The following is a 15,962-nucleotide window of genomic DNA, read 5'->3' as shown; positions in this document are numbered from 1 at the left end:
AGGCTTTGGCCTGGCAGCAAGCAAACCAACGTTCCAAAAGGCAACAACATCTGAACGCAGGAAGCTGGTGGTCGAGGAGGTGCGCAGACAGGAGGAGACTGCAAGAAGTGCAAAGGCTGTCTCTCTTGCTAAACAAGGGCAATGGACGCGGTGGGAAGGCCTGGAGAGGAGAAAGATCAACTGGAGTGAGCTTTGGCAAATGGAGGCAAGCAACATCAGCTTCATCATAAGAGCTGTTTATGATGTGCTTCCATCACCAAAAAATCTACATCAATGGTATGGCGAGGACTCAACCTGCCCCCTCTGCCCAGCTCCAGCGACTCTCAGGCATATAATGACAGGTTGCAAGACCAGCCTCTCACAAGGCCGCTACACCTGGAGGCACAATCAGGTCCTCAAGAGCCTGGCTGCAGCACTTGAGACCAAGAGGAGTGCAACCAATTCATTACCTCCAAAAACAAGCAATCCCGTCAAAACAACAACATTCATCCGGGAGGGACAGAAAAGGCCCAAGTATCCTCCTACAAAGCCAGAAACTGGACACCTAGCCATGGCCCGGGACTGGAAGATGCTTGTCGATATTGGCCAGCAACTAATTTTTCCACCTGAGATTGCTTCTACCAACCTTAGGCCAGACATGGTACTCTGGTCCCCTTCACGAAAGGCTGTGTACATTATAGAGCTCACAGTCCCGTGGGAAAACTCTGTTGAAGAGGCCTACGAGCGTAAGAAACTGCGTTACACAGAGTTGGCAGCAGACGCAACTCAGCGTGGCTGGAATGCAAAAGTCTGGCCAGTTGAAGTGGGATGCAGAGGATTCGTGGCTTCTTCCACCATCAGGTTGCTGAAAGAACTTGGAATCCATGGACAGGCTCTGCGGCAGACCGTCAGAGCAGTTTCTCAAGCAGCTGAAAGAGGCAGCCAGTGGATCTGGATCAAACGGAAGGACCCTTGCTGGGCTATAACTTCATTCCCCCACCCCCACCTGAGAACCCAATTCAGATCCCTCCAACTTGAGGAGGGCATATGAGGTATGCGGTCAGCTGTAGGACTGGCTCAGGGAAGAGGACGCCCCTGCCTTGCATAGTCCCGTGGGACATCTTAATTGGGCATGGGACACAAGCTAAGGCTTGATCACCCTTTAGCTGGCCACCTTTGATGAGAGTGTTTAGTGATTAAAGGCCGAAACACCCACTGAGTCGAAGGCACACTACTGAGGATGTGTCCCAAAATTGACATCTTAACCCAGTCTAAGAAATAAACCTCCCATGCCACTCTGTCAACATCACGGCAAATCTCATGCGAGTGCATTCCATCTATTGGCACAATGGACAGTTTTTAACATCTCGTCCCGTGTTTTATGATTCCATCAATTCCCATTATTAAAGTGGCTGGAGTTGAGTCAGTGTCAGTGTGTTGGCAGCAGCCACTCAGTGTTAGTGGTGGCTGTTTAACAGTCTGATGGCCTTGAGATAGAAGCTGTTTTTCAGTCTCTCGGTCCCAGCTTTGATGCACCTGTACTGACCTCGCCTTCTGGATGATAGCAGGGTGAACAGGCAGTGGCTCGGGTGGTTGATGTCCTTGATGATCTTTATGGCCTTCCTGTGACATCGGGTGGTGTAGGTGTCCTGGAGGGCAGGTAGTTTGCCCCCGGTGATGCGTTGTGCAGACCTCACTACCCTCTGGAGAGCCTTACGGTTGAGGGCGGTGCAGTTGCCATACCAGGCGGTGATACAGCCCGCCAGGATGCTCTCGATTGTGCATCTGTAGAAGTTTGTGAGTGCTTTTGGTGACAAGCCGAATTTCTTCAGCCTCCTGAGGTTGAAGAGGCGCTGCTGCGCCTTCTTCACGATGCTGTCTGTGTGAGTGGACCAATTCAGTTTGTCTGTGATGTGTATGCCGAGGAACTTAAAACTTGCTACCCTCTCCACTACTGTTCCATCGAACAGTAGTGGCTTGGTCCTGGTTTTGCGTGATCACCATGAAAAAGGGCCAATTAACTACAAATTCTATCTTTTGGGAGGGGCAGAAAACAGTTTTCAACCAGAGATTGAGTTGTGAGCTCTGCTGTAGAGCTCATCCCTCCCCCTAACTGGGAGGGGGCCAGAGACAATTACCTACACATCTTTCTAGCTGATTTACACGCTGAAGCTATGTTGCGCTTGGTGACCTCTGACATTTTCATCCTAACATCGTTGGTGCCGACGTGGATAACAATATCCCTATACTCTCTACACTTGCCAGTTTTAGCTTTAGCCAGCACCATCTTCAGATTAGCCTTAACGTCGGTAGCCCTGCCCCCTGGTAAACATTGTATGATCTCTGGATGATTCGTTTTAAGTCTAATACTGCGGATAATGGAGTCGCCAATGACTAGGGTTTTCAATTTGTCAGAGCTAATGGTGGGAGGCTTCGGTGTCTCAGACCCCGTAACAGGAGGAGTAGAGACCAGAGAAGGCTCAGCCTGACTCCGACTCCCTGCTTAATGGGGAGAACCGGTTTAAAGTTTCTGTCTGGCTGAATAAGCGACACTGGTTGAGCATTCCTACAGCATTTCCTTCCAGAAGCTATGAGAAAGTTGTCCGGCTGCAGGGACTGTGCAAGGGGATTTATACTACTATCTGTACTGAAATTATCCTTGCCTAACGATTGCGTCTGAAGCTGGGCTTGTAGCACAGCTATCCTCGCCGTAAGGCGATAGGTCGCCTGTATATTATGAGTACAGCGACTGCAATTAGAAGGCATAATGTTAATGTTACTACTTAGTTTCTGCTGGTGGAGTTCCTGACAAACCACATCCAGATAAAGCATCCAGAGTGAAAAAGTTGAGTGAGAGAAAAACTAGAAATATAAACGGTAATTAAAAAGTAAAAACCGTGAAGTTGGCAGGTTTTATTGCCTCTTTAATCAGAACAACAGTTTCCAGCTGTGTTAACATAATTGCAAAAGGGTTTTCTAATGATCAATTAGCCTTTTAAAATTAGAAACTTGGATTAGCTAACACAACGTGCCATTGGAACACAGGAGTGATGGTTGCTGATAATGGGCCTTTGTACGCCTATGTAGATATTCCATAAAAAATCAGCCGTTTTCAGCTGCAATAGTCATTTATAACATTAACAATGTCCACACTGTATTTCTGATCAATTTTATGGTATTTTAATGAACACATTTTTTTGTTTTTCTTTCTAAAACAAGTACATTTCTAAGTGACCCCAAACTTTTGCACAGTAGTGTATATTTTTCCGTCCTTAGATAAAACCATGGCCAGAAACTTTAACAGAACACTCAAATCAATTAAATACAACCTCAGTAAATGGACTAATATCCCAGTTGCTTTAACGGGCTGAATATCTACTGTCAAAATGTATGTATTTCCACTGCTGAATATCTGTAGTTCAATGATGTCCTTATCTCCCCCTTCTGGCTATTGGGATACAATCCATGACCAGAAACTTTAACAGAACACTCAAATCAATTAAATCCAACCTCAGTAAATCCAACCTCAGTAAATGGACGAATATCCCAGTTGCTTTAACGGGCAGAATATCTACTGTCAAAATGAATGTATTTCCACTGCTGAATATCTGTAGTTCAATGATGTCCTTATCTCCCCCTTCTGGCTATTGGGATAAAATCCATGGTGCAGTTTCAAAATGGATATGGCAAGGTAAGCAAGCACGGATAAAATGAACACGTTTTCGAAGAGGGAAAGACGTAGGAGGGCTATCCGTGCCAAATTTTCAATTGTATTTTCAGGCACTAGTATTTCGTCCTGAATTAGTTTAGATATGATTCTTCCACCCCTAGCTGAGTATAGAGATAAATATGGTGTCTCCTATTACCCTTCACTGATATACCCCTTAAACAATGTAAACTACGCTTTGGTCCTATTATTGATCACACAATTTCTATTTGCCGCAAAATTAAAAAACAATGTAACTGGGAATCAAAATGGGATGCCCATATTCCAATATTTCATCATAATGCCTTACGATCTGGAGGGCAGCCTTTTGCTTCCCCCAATGGTCCAAATGAGGAATCTGTATCCTTGCTGAAATCAAGGGCAGTAATCCTTTGAGATTATTCCAAGACTTGAAAGACACATACACATTACCAGGAAAATCCTTTTTTCTATATTTACAACTTAAGTCAGCTATGCTGGCCTATGGAGTCCCTTGGGAAACCCAACTACCGAACCCTCCAAGGACTCATCTCTACAACATATGAACAGCTTTTGGAACACTCATATTCTGAGCCATTAAAAAAGTATGGTCCACAGATCTAATTGAATCTGAACAACCTTTAACTGGAAAAGAATATGGGAGAACATTACCTTGGCATCCAGTTAACCGAACAATCAATTTATACATTTTAAGTTTGTTCACAGACAAAACATCAAGGAAATGTTTTACGATGAAATTGGCCCCAACTCCCAACTGTTCACTGTTTCCCCTTTCAGAGACGATTACTGCTAGCAGGCAGCACTGCCACAAAAAAATATGTTGTCTCTTGGATGGCAATCACCTCACTCTCTCCCAATTCAACAGTGGATACAATTACTATTAAAAGTTATAACATTAGAATTATCAACAGAGAGAATTTCTGGTATCAATGAACAATTGAGGCCAGGACAAATATACTTAACTCTGTAATGAATAATCTCAACTAAAACTCAACACATACAAATAAACAATCCATAAAGTTCAACACATACAAATCAAATCAAATGTTATTAGTCACATGCGCCGAATACAACAGGTAGACCTTACAGTGAAACGCTTACTTACCAGCCCCTAACCAACAATGCAGTTAAAAAAAATGTGAGTAAGAATAAGAAATAAAAGTAACAAGTAATTAAAGGACAACAGTAAAATAACATTAGCGAGACTATACACAGGGGGGTACCGGTACAGAGTCAATGTGCGGGGGCACCGGTTAGTTGAGGTAATATGTACATATAGGTAGAGTCATTAAAGTGACTATGCATAGATGATAACAACAGAGAGTAGCAGCAGTGTAAAAGAGTGGGGGGGGGGGGGGGGGGGCAATGCGAGAGAGAGAGAGAGAGAGAGAGAGAGAGAGAGAGAGAGAGAGAGAGAGAGAGAGAGAGAGAGAGAAAGAGCAAACGACTGTAGAACTCTAAAACTATATAATGAATATATTGTTAATCTGTAGTCTGGGACCCTATAAATGTAAGGAGGGAGGGGTCTTATAACCCCCCCCCCCCTTTCTTTTAATAAAACATAAGCATAATAAATTATTCTAATACATCAAACATTTTGGTACAACCATTTTCATGACCCCTAGGTGAACCTGATAAACCGTTTGAGGATCTGAGGACCATTGCAAAATATTTTCAGTTTCCTGAGGGGGAATAGGTTTTGTCGTGCCCTCTTCACGACTGTCTTGGTGTGCTTGGACCATGTTAGTTTGTTGGTGATGTGGACACCAAGGAGCTTGAAGCTCTTAATCTGCTCCCCTACAGCCCCGTCGATGAGAATGGGGCGTGCTCGGTCCTCTTTTTCCTGTAGTCCACAATCATCTCCTTTGTCTTGATCACATTAAGGGAATTGTTGTTGTCCTAGCACCACACGGTCAGGTCTCTGACCTCCTCCCTATAGGCTGTATATATAACAATATATATACAGTGCATTCAGAAATTATTCAGACCCTTTCACTTTTTCCACATTTTGTTACATTACAGCCTTATTCTAAAATGTATTAAATTGTTTTTCCCCCCCCCTCATCAGTCTACACACAATACTCCATAATGACAAAGCAAAAACAGGTATTTTAGTACAAATTAAAACCTGAAATATCACATTTACATAAGTATTCAGACCATTTACAGATTACTTTATTGAAGCACCTTGGCCAAAATTACTGCCACAAGTTTTCTTGGGTATGACGCTACAAGCTTGGCACACCTGTATTTGGGGAGCTTTTCCAATTATTCTCTGCAGATTCTCTCAAGCTCTGTCAGGTTGGATTGGGAGTGTTGCACAGCTATTTTCAGGTCTCTCCAGAGATGTTCGATTGGGTTCAAGTGTAGACTCTGGTTGGGCCACTCAATGACACTCAAGGACATTCAGGCCACTCAAGGACATGTCCCGAAGCCACTTCTGCGTTGTCTTGGCTGTGTGCTTAGGGTTATTGTCCTGTTGGAAGGTGAACCTTCGCCCCAGTCTGAGGTCCTAAGCGCTCTGGAGCAGATTTTCATCAAGGATCTCTCTGTACTTTGCTCCGTTCCTCTTTCCATCGATCCTGACTAGTCTGCCAGTCCTGCCGCTGATGGTGCCAGGTTTCCTCCAGATGTGACGATTGGCATTCAGGCCAAAGAGTTCAATCTTGTTTCCATCAGACCAGACAATCTTGTTTCTCATGGTCTGAGAGTCCTGTAGGTGCCTTTTGCCAAACTCCAAGCAGAATGTCATGTGCCTTTTACTGAGGAGTGGCTTCCGTCTGGCCACTCTACCATAAAGGCCTGATTGGTTGAATGCTGCAGAGATGGTTTTCCTTCTGGAAGGTTCTCCCATCTCTACAGAAGAACTCTGGAGCTCTGTCAGAGTGACCATTGGGTTCTTGTTCAAGGCCCTTCTCCCCCGATTGCTCAGTTTGCTCAGTTTGGCCGGGCGGCCAGCTCTAGGAAGAGTCTTGGTCATTCCAAACTTCTTCTATTTAAGAACGATGGAGGCCACTGTGTTCTTGGGGACCTTCAATGCTGCAGAAATATTTTGGTACGATATTTTGGTTTTTGCTCTGACGTCCACGTCCACTGTCAACTGTGGGACCTTATATAGACAGGTGTGTTCCTTTACAAATTATGTCCAGTCAATTGAATTTACCACAGGTGGACTCCAAGTTGTAGAATCATCTCAAGGATGCACCTGAGCTCAATTTATAGTCTCATAGAAAAGGGTCTGAATAGTTTTGTAATAAGGAATTTATGTTTTTTTTATATATATAATTTAATCATTTTTAGAATAAAGCTGTACTGTAACAAAATGTGGAAAAAGGGAATGGGTCTGAATACTTTCCGAAAATATTCACACACCTTGGCTTTTTCCACATTCTGTTGTGTTACAGCCTGAATTTAAACAGATTAAATTGAGATTATTTTTGTCACTGGCCTACATGCAATACCTTGTAATGTCAAAGCAATTAAAAATGAAAAGCTGAAATGTCTTGATTCAATAAGTATTCAACCCCTTTGTTATGGCAAGCCTAAAAAAGTCCCAGAGTAACAATTTGCTTAACAAGTCACATAATAATTTGCATGGACTCCGTGTGCAATAATAGTGTTTCACATGATTTTTGAATGACTTCCTCATCTCTGTACCCCACACATACAATTATCTGTAAGGTCCCGCAGTTGAGCAGTGAACTTCAAACACCGATTCAACCACAAAGACCAGGGAAATGTTCATTTAATAACTCGCAAAGACGGGCCCCTATTGGAAGATGGGTAAAAAAAGACTGAATATCCCTTTGAGCATGGTGAATTTATTAATTATACTTTGGATGGTGTATCAATATACCCAGTCACTACAAACAGTTGTCGGATAGGAAGGAAACCGCTCAGGGATTTCACCATGAGGCCAATGGTGACTTTAAAACAGTTACAGAGTATAATGGCTGTGATTGGAGAAGCCTGAGGATGGATCAATTGTAGTAACATTGTAGTTACTCCACAATACTAACCTAATTGTCAGAGTGAAAGGAGAAAGCCTGTACAGAACACAAATATTCCAAAACATGCATCCTTTTTTCAACAAGGGACTAAAGTAATACTGCAAGAAAAATTGGAGACATGTTGGCTGGGTGGGTTTGGGGGAATGGGATGGGATGGGAGGTTCTGTTTTCTTTTCCTGTTTATACAGAATTTTTACAACTTAAACTTTGTATGTAGTTCTTACATTTTTTGGGGGGGCTTGGTAACCTATGGGTACATGTTTTATAAACGTATAATTTGAAATGGATAATGTACTTGTAACTCCCTGCAACAAAAAGTAACAAAATAAAATCTAGAAAAACAAGTCAAAATGCTATACGAAATTAGCCCTGGAGCATTTAATAGTGCCATTAAAAAAAACAAAAAGAGGTTGGAGATTTGCATTACATGCTTGAATAACCTAATGTTAGAATTAAACAGTTAAGGCCTTGCTCTGACCTTGTGGGGGCCCCACAAAACTGTGCTATGCCACTGATGAGAAAGTGTTGAATTACGTGAGGTATATTTAATGGAATATACGTTTTGTAATGTTTAGGCTGTTACAAATGTACTGTTATAAGTGGATACGTGTGGTATTCCGGCAACTTTGAGAAAAATTACTTGCAGTGCATTTCAACATAACACCAAAGTTGGGGAAAGCTGAACTTTATGCAAATACTCTGCGATATTGCATCGCTATTGACCAATCAAAGTTCACTATAGCTTCCAGCCCCTACTGGATTGGCTGTTGATGCCTAGCACTACCTAGCCTGTTTGCTAGCACCCACATGAGAGTGAAGAAAGAGTGACTATCCGAATTAAAGTGCATTTCCACATACACATTAGGAGAGATGAAACAATGGAGCCCTATTCATTTTCAATGGAGGGAAGTGAAGTGGGCGGGGGAACTCTGGGCGATACGAGTTTAAGATTAAGGTCATTCATAAGGTTAGCAGTGTTGTTAAGGTTAGGGTTAAAGTTAAGGTTAATTGTAGAAATAGGCGGGGTTTAGCCATAATTATGACTTTGTGGCTGTGGTAACTAATGACGACCCTCTGAGATGTGCCTGTTGTTCACACAATTATCTGCCGTCTCATTGGTTAGAAGGGTCACACCTGATCTTGCATCCTCCTGCCTGCATTCCATATTTGGGGACATGTTTTTCCATTGTTAGAGCGGTCACTTGACTATCTTGTCAATATAATAGAACATCTTTGCTGCTGTTAGTTTTTTTACATTTTTCTAAATTGATTAGGGCCTAATTATGATTGACATGTAATAATAAACTTGTAGCATACTTAGATAAAGAGTTCACTAGCTGCTTGGTGACATGGTAAACCTGTAGGCTAGTCTAGATATCTTTCAAAACCATGAAAATTGGGTGAGTTATTATTAATATTATCATCATCATCATTATTATTATTTCGAATATCATTATGTTGCATTTTTTGTTTTTATGCGCTACAAGTGTAAGTGGCACAGTGTGAATCCCTGAACATCTGTCGTGGTTTTATGCGAGTGAACCATGATACGATGGCGGACTAACTACAGCTTTATGTATGCAGGTTTATGGGCATTAGATGCAGGAATATTGGAGAAATTGAGAGTGGGAGGGCGGGAGAGAGACAGACAGACAGACGAGTGTTATGGATGGTTGCCCCCATTCAGGGTTTGTTCAGTTACGACAGTTCCTCAATTCAAGGCAGCAGACAGCGAGCGAACTGTGTATTTGTGCTAGAGAGGTTCTATGGGGGCGTGCGTCTCGGCGGACTGTCATCTGGGCTGTGTTCACGAGAGGAGATGGCTGTTCTGTCTTTCCAAGCAGGTTTGCCGGGCCATTTTTGGTGAGATGGTTGTGCAGGAGAAGCATAGGAAGGTCTGTACAGTGCGAGCTTTGCTTATGTGTGTTTATGTTTACTGCATAGTTTGCTTGTTACAGTGTATATTTTCGTCTATGTAAGTGCTTAATACTGCAGTTAGTATGTTCAATAATCTATGATGCTTATCCTTATCCTTCTTACAATACATTTAAAAAGCGCTATTCTAGAAAAGGAATTTCGTTTTGTGTACATAGCCTTAGAGCCACACTCATACATTTCACAGGAGGTTAGGGGCTGTGTGCACATAGCCTGTCTTCTCTTGAGAGCCAGGTCTGCCTACGGCGGCCTTTCTCAATAGCAGGGTAATGCTCACTGAGTCTGTACATAGTCAAAGCTTTTCTTAAGTCTGGGTCAGTCGCGGTGGTCAGGTATTCTACCACAGTGCAGTCTCTGTTTAGGGCTAAATGGCATTCTAGTTTGCTCTGTTTTTTGTTGTTGTTAATTCTTTCCAATGTGTCAAGTAATTATATTTTTGTTTTCTCATGATTTGGTTGGGTGTAATTGTGTTGCTGTCCTGGGGCTCTGGGGATCTGTTTTTGAACAGAGCCCCAGGACCAGCTTGCCTAGGGAACTCTTCTCCAGGTTAATCTCTGTATGTGATGGCTTTGTTGTGGAAGGTTTGGGAATCACTTCCTTTTCGGTGGTTGTAGAATTTTGGATAATTAGCTGGTATCGGCCTAATTCTGCTCTGCATGCATTATTTGGAGTTTTACGTTATATACTGAGGATATTGGTGTTTGTCCCATTTTGTGAATTATTGGTTGGTGAGCAGACCGCAGACCTCACAACCATAAAGGGCAATGGGTTCTATAACTGATTCAAGTATTTTTAGATCGTTCACAGCTTTGTGGAAGTTTTCCTGTGGCGCTGATGTTTAGGCCGAGGTATGTATCGTTTTTTGTGTGCTCTAGGGCAACGGTGCCTAGATGGAATTTGTATTTGTGGACCTGGCAAATTGACCTTTTTTGGAACACCATTATTTTTGTCTTACTGAGATTTTGTGTGTGTGTGTGTGTGTGTGTGTGTGTCAGTGTGTCAGAAAGACAGGTTTTGGTGTTTGAATGCAGCAATGTGACTCATGGCTTTCTACAGTGCAGTGCGGAGGTGTGTGGAGAACTGAATTTTAAATGCCATCTGTGTGTGTGTGCGCATGGTGCACTGTGTGTGTCCAGAGCTGAGTGTGGGGGTGGGAGTTTGTGTAAAGGGTGGCACAGAGGGTGGGAGTTAGTTCCGTATTAAACCAGCTAAGTGGGGGAGGTAATGTGGAAAACTGAGCTTGCAATGAGATCTGCATGTTGGTACTCTGCTTCTTTATTAGATGCTGTGTGTATCTGGTTGTGCAGTGCCTATGTCTAATGACCTTTTCCCTGTCTCCCCCCCCCCCTCTCCGATGCAGAGACCAGAGACCCTGAGGTGTGTTGTCTGTCTGCATTTGTTGAAAATGAACAAGGGAGGGAGCAGCACAAATATCAGACAGCCAGGCACCATGCAGGGGGAACCCTCCCCTCATCCCTGAGTGCTGATATTTCAGGACTGGAGCCTGAGTGTGTCATATCAGATAGTGTCAGACTGCATCCAGAAGGGGGGATGATAAGAGCTTCCTGAAAGTAGCCTTTGAGAAACCCTGTGGAACATTTTCCTCTAATAGCCATTTTCAAGCAGTGTCAGGCAGGGTTGGTTATTGACCTTCTCAACGGTAGTTTCTTTAGACCAAACTCAGTGGTTTTAGCGAATAGCCAGAATGGAGTGGTCACTAGAGAGGGTGAGGGAGATGGTGGCTGGAGGGATGCAGTCTATGAGGGACTGTGAGTCCAGTGCCTTTGGCACAGCCATGTGCCTGCTGCTGCTCTTTGTGTGGTACTGTTACAGGGTAGGTCGTGAGCACAGCTCCTCTCCCCTGCGTGGGGGGTACAGCACTGAGCCCAGTCGAGTAGGAGGGGGTGGGGGGGCCTTGATCAGCACAGATGGGGATGGTAGGGCTAAAGGCAGGCCGGTGTCAGGGGTGGAGGAGCAGAACGGCTTTGCTTACTGCCAGTCCGCTGAGTCCTTTCGCTGCACCAACACAGGGGACGGTCTCAATCAGAAGCTGTACCACAGCCTGCAAGATTACGCCAAACGCTACACCTGGTCGGGCATGGGCAGGGTACACAAAGGGGTACGAGACCAGGGTCGCTACCTTACCAGCCGGCCCACCATCCAGAGGCCAGAGGTGTTCTTCCTCCCTGACCTGCCCTCAGCACCCTTCTTCTCCCGGGACGCACAGAAGCACGACGTGGAGCTGCTGGAGAGGAGCTTCCCTGCTCTGCTGGCTGAGTTTGAGAGCATCTACCACTCCCCCCCAGCAAGGGCTGGCTCCTCCCTTCCTTTGGGCTGGAAGTCCAACAGCACCCCCCATGGTCAGTGGTGGACCTTCTACTTGTTGAACCAGGGCACTCCGCTGGCCCTCAATGCCAGGAGGTGCCCTCGGGCCTGGAGGGTGCTGGGTCAGCTGCGCACCTTTATCGCCAACAACGTGTTTGGAAACGCCTGCTTCTCTGTGCTAACCCCGGGAGCCCTGATCACTGAGCATTATGGCCCAACCAACGTCAGGCTGCGCTGCCACCTGGGTAAGAGGGGGAGGGAGCTGCCTGGAGGGCTAGAATACTGTTAAATATAGGGATTTCAAAGATGCACCTGGCTCCCTGTGTGTGTTCACCTGTGTCTCTGAAACTATTACAATGATAATAATGATGTTTACTATTATAGGGTTGATGTAAAGCTTTCTTTGCATGACAACATATACAGTTGACATTTTAGAATATATTCATACAGTATGTGTTTGTGTCATGTAATATTTTCCCTGGTTTCCTTGGTAATTACTGTATATAGACTGACTTGCTGCCTGTCTTCCGTAGGTCTTAGAGTGCCCTCTTCCTGTGAGCTGGTGGTTGGCGGGGAGCCACAGTGCTGGTCTGAGGGGAGCTGTCTTCTGTTTGATGACTCCTTCCTCCACAGGGCCTTCCATGAGGGTGAGAGGGAGACGGCTGTGTGTGTGGAGGGGTTGAAAGGGTTCACCTTTTTCTACCCGGGTTCTGTGTGTGTGTTTGTACTGTTGTAAGAAAGTGTTATTAAGCTGTTATAAAGGGTTGATTGGAGGAAGACATGAATCTGTGTTTTTTTCTATGTTCAGGTGGCCCAGAGGATGGCCCCAGGGTGGTCTTCATGGTGGACCTCTGGCACCCTAATGTGGCAGCTGCTGAGAGACAGGCTTTGGACTACATCTTCACCCCTGGGCGCTGAGAAGACAAGGAGTTTGTCGGGGGGGGGGTGAAGAGAAACAGAGCTACAGAGAGAAAAACAGAGGTAAAGGGCAACGGAGAGAATGTCTTTCAAAATTTGGTGAAAAAAGAGAGAGTTGGTGAAAAAAGTAGAGAAGAACAGTGTGAGTGGGGCGGGAGGGAGCATTTCTCTTGTCCCGTTCCCACACTCACTGTGTACATATTCTCTGTCTTGTTCGAATCTGCTTTCTCCCTGTAACTCTTAGCACCTGCTGACTTTGACCAAACAGCCATAATGTAAAATGTTATATTTGAATGTTTACAGCCCCAATCCTTATCTCTGTGATTATCCCTGCCCATGTGTGATACTTTACTGTGCTCTCCTTTAGAAATCAATACAGCTTTCACAAAAACATGGTTGGATAAGCACATAGAAACATTTTTTTAGAGATCAAATGATTTGCTTGAAACAGTCTGTGTTGTTGCTACACAGACGAAAGGCTTGTATTTGGTAAATGATCTAATTGATTAATGGTTGTAATATGGTTGTATTTGATATCTTTGTATTTCTGTAAATAGAGTTGGAGTACAAAACATATCAGAGGTTTTGAAATATAATTGTCTTACAATCAATAGTTAAGTTATTGTGTGGTCTTAATATACTGGTACTGTAATGTCATCTTCTCTTCTGAGCATTTGTCATTTTGATACATTCAGTTTTAGATATCTGAAATGTTTGGCTATTGTTCAGTGACATTTTATATAATGCTGTGATTTTTTTCAGCTGTATATCAAATTTATGGTGATATTCTACCCCAATAGATTCATATTTGTGGCATTTGTACTCATTTTGAACAGTATTTAATAAATGGCAAATTATCTGAATCAGCCTACTTCTGTCTTGAATTCAGAATCTCATTTGTGCATGGTAACACTGTTGTAACAGCTTGTGTATTCAGTGGGTATGTATGTCAATTCCCTTGGGTATGATGTTGTTCTGCAGTTTCATATTAGTGGCACCAGGGGGCGTAGGTGTGCCATATTTCAGTATGAGCAGATGGAGAGGAGGTAAATATGGATCAGCAACCTGCTGTTAGGGCAAATGCGTTACCTCCTGTGCCACAAAGGTTAGTTGTACAGTTGTAAAACTGAATGCCATCAACTGAAAAGTGTCTTCCCATTTAACCCAACCCCTCTGAATCAGAGAGGTGCGGGCGGCTGCCTTAATTGACATCCACGTCTTCGGCGCTTGGGGAACAGTGGGTTAACTGCCTAGCTCAGGGGCAGAACGACAGATAAAAACCTTTTAGCAAGCTATTCATTCTAAATCAGTTGTCCCTGTCCCTCCCCCTGCTTGGTGCCAGGCCCAACAGATGCAGCTTCAGGCTCAGCAGCCTTGTCTCCCCAGATAAAACCTTGTCATCTCAGGGATTTGATCCAGCAACCTTTCGGTTATTAGCCTAACGCTAATAATTTGAGTACCCTTTTGGCAAGATAATCGAATCAATTTTTGCATAGCAACATCAGTATTCATGAAAGTAGACAATTATTATGTACATTCATATTGGAGTTTTGACGTCTTGTTAAATCATTAGAGATGTACAGTAGAAATATACTGTGGAATTATGACCCAATCCATTTGAAGACATCATAGCTTACCACCAGTGGTGGAAAAAGTACCCAATTGTCCTACTTGAGTAAAAGTAAAGATACCTTAATAGAAAATGACTCAAGTAAAAGTCACCCAGTAAAATCCTACTTGAGTAAAAGTCTAAAAGTATTTGGTTTTAAATATACTTAAGTATCAAAAGTAAATGTAATTGCTAAAATATACTTAAGTATCTAAAATAAAAATATATAAATCATTTCAAATTCCTTCTATTAAGCAACCCAGACGGAACCATTTTCTTATTTTCTTATTTTTTTTGACATATAGCCAGGGGCATGCTCCAACACTGAGACATCATTTACAAGCGAAGCATGTGTTGAGGAGTGCCGGTGGAGCATCATGTCTCAGCTTCCTAAAGAAAAATCTGGCTTCCAAAAACCGAAAAGAAATACAGGAGAGAGAAAAGAAAGGGCGACAGTATGTCACCCAATGTTTAACAAAGGAAGGTGGGTTTAGTCCGTGAGAGGTGGAAATGATCCTGTTAGCTTAGTCCACCATGAAATAGGCTAATTTTGCTCCCCTAACATTAGTTACTTAATATCTTAATATCTTCTCAGAGAATTCAGTGTTTACATTTCACTCCTCTTTTAGTTGACATGACATTTTAATCAATGCAGGCAAACTTTTAGCAAGCTATTCATTCTAAATCAGTTGTCCCTGTCCCTCCCCCTGCTTGGTGCCAGGCCCAACAGATGCAGCTTCAGGCTCAGCAGCCTTGTCTCCCCATCCCCACCCCCCTGAACCAGCCCTACTCCCAACTGTAGAAGGAGGTGAGCAGCATTGTGTTGAATGACATGTCAGTTGGCATAATTTCAGGTACTGCAATGCATTGAGGACAAGAATGTGATTCTCCAGTCAGGAAAAAGCTCAGTTGACACAGAGGCAGCCAATATCAGAGCCTTAAAGGAAGAGATGCCCGGCTCTTAGAGATGGATGGGAGTCTCTCCTGTCTGAGGCAACACTGACAAATGGATGTTGCAACTCAATTTAGCAAGGAACACGGCCGCCAGAGGAAAAGGAAGAGATCCCATGATGAGACCTCTCAAGAGGAGACAGCTCAGGACAGTGCAGCAACGGTGTTTCAGAACAGTGTTTTTTAATGCTTTGGACAACATAAGTGACTTGGACATTAGGTTCCAGAACACTGCAATAATTGTAGAATCATTTTCTGCTGTTCTGAAAGTTGGGCAGATTAGTGAGGGTAAAGTCCCTTCTGTGTGCCAACCACTGATCATGAAGTATTCCAGAGATCTTACACCTGAGTTTCATCATGAAGTAAGACACCTGAACGCTGTATATTCTGCCACTTTCCCCCCTAACTTGTCCCCTCTTGGTCTCCTGAATGCAATTTGTAAGATGCAGCTGCAAAGCATTTTTGGAGAAGTGTGAGTTGCTTTACATATATTTTGCACACTGCCTGTGACTGTTTATGGTGGCGAGAG

The 15,962-nt window shown here is 43.5% G+C and overlaps 1 protein-coding gene across 2 annotated transcripts; it reads left to right on the top strand.

The window, feature by feature from the left end:
- Window positions 1-9,207: 9,207 nt before the first annotated feature.
- Window positions 9,208-13,733, top strand: LOC139389759 (aspartate beta-hydroxylase domain-containing protein 2-like). 2 transcript variants are annotated; one of them, XM_071136694.1, is made up of 5 exons: window positions 10,069-10,478; window positions 10,634-10,698; window positions 10,991-12,200; window positions 12,489-12,602; window positions 12,764-13,531. In XM_071136694.1, the coding sequence occupies exons 3-5, from the start codon at window positions 11,336-11,338 to the stop codon at window positions 12,871-12,873; spliced, it is 1,089 nt and encodes a 362-aa protein (XP_070992795.1). In that variant the 5' UTR covers window positions 10,069-10,478; window positions 10,634-10,698; window positions 10,991-11,335; the 3' UTR covers window positions 12,874-13,531. The 2 variants fall into 2 exon arrangements, with proteins under 2 accessions (XP_070992794.1, XP_070992795.1); XM_071136693.1 differs by lacking the exons at window positions 10,069-10,478; window positions 10,634-10,698 and adding an exon at window positions 9,208-9,590 and having other exon boundaries at window positions 12,764-13,733.
- The last annotated feature ends 2,229 nt before the right edge of the window (window positions 13,734-15,962 follow it).

The sequence above is a fragment of the Oncorhynchus clarkii genome, chromosome 30 (assembly GCF_045791955.1).
Source record: "Oncorhynchus clarkii lewisi isolate Uvic-CL-2024 chromosome 30, UVic_Ocla_1.0, whole genome shotgun sequence".
NCBI classification, from domain to species: Eukaryota; Metazoa; Chordata; class Actinopteri; order Salmoniformes; family Salmonidae; genus Oncorhynchus; species Oncorhynchus clarkii.
Note: the sequence above shows the minus strand (reverse complement) of the source record. Positions and strands in the feature narration are given on the sequence as shown.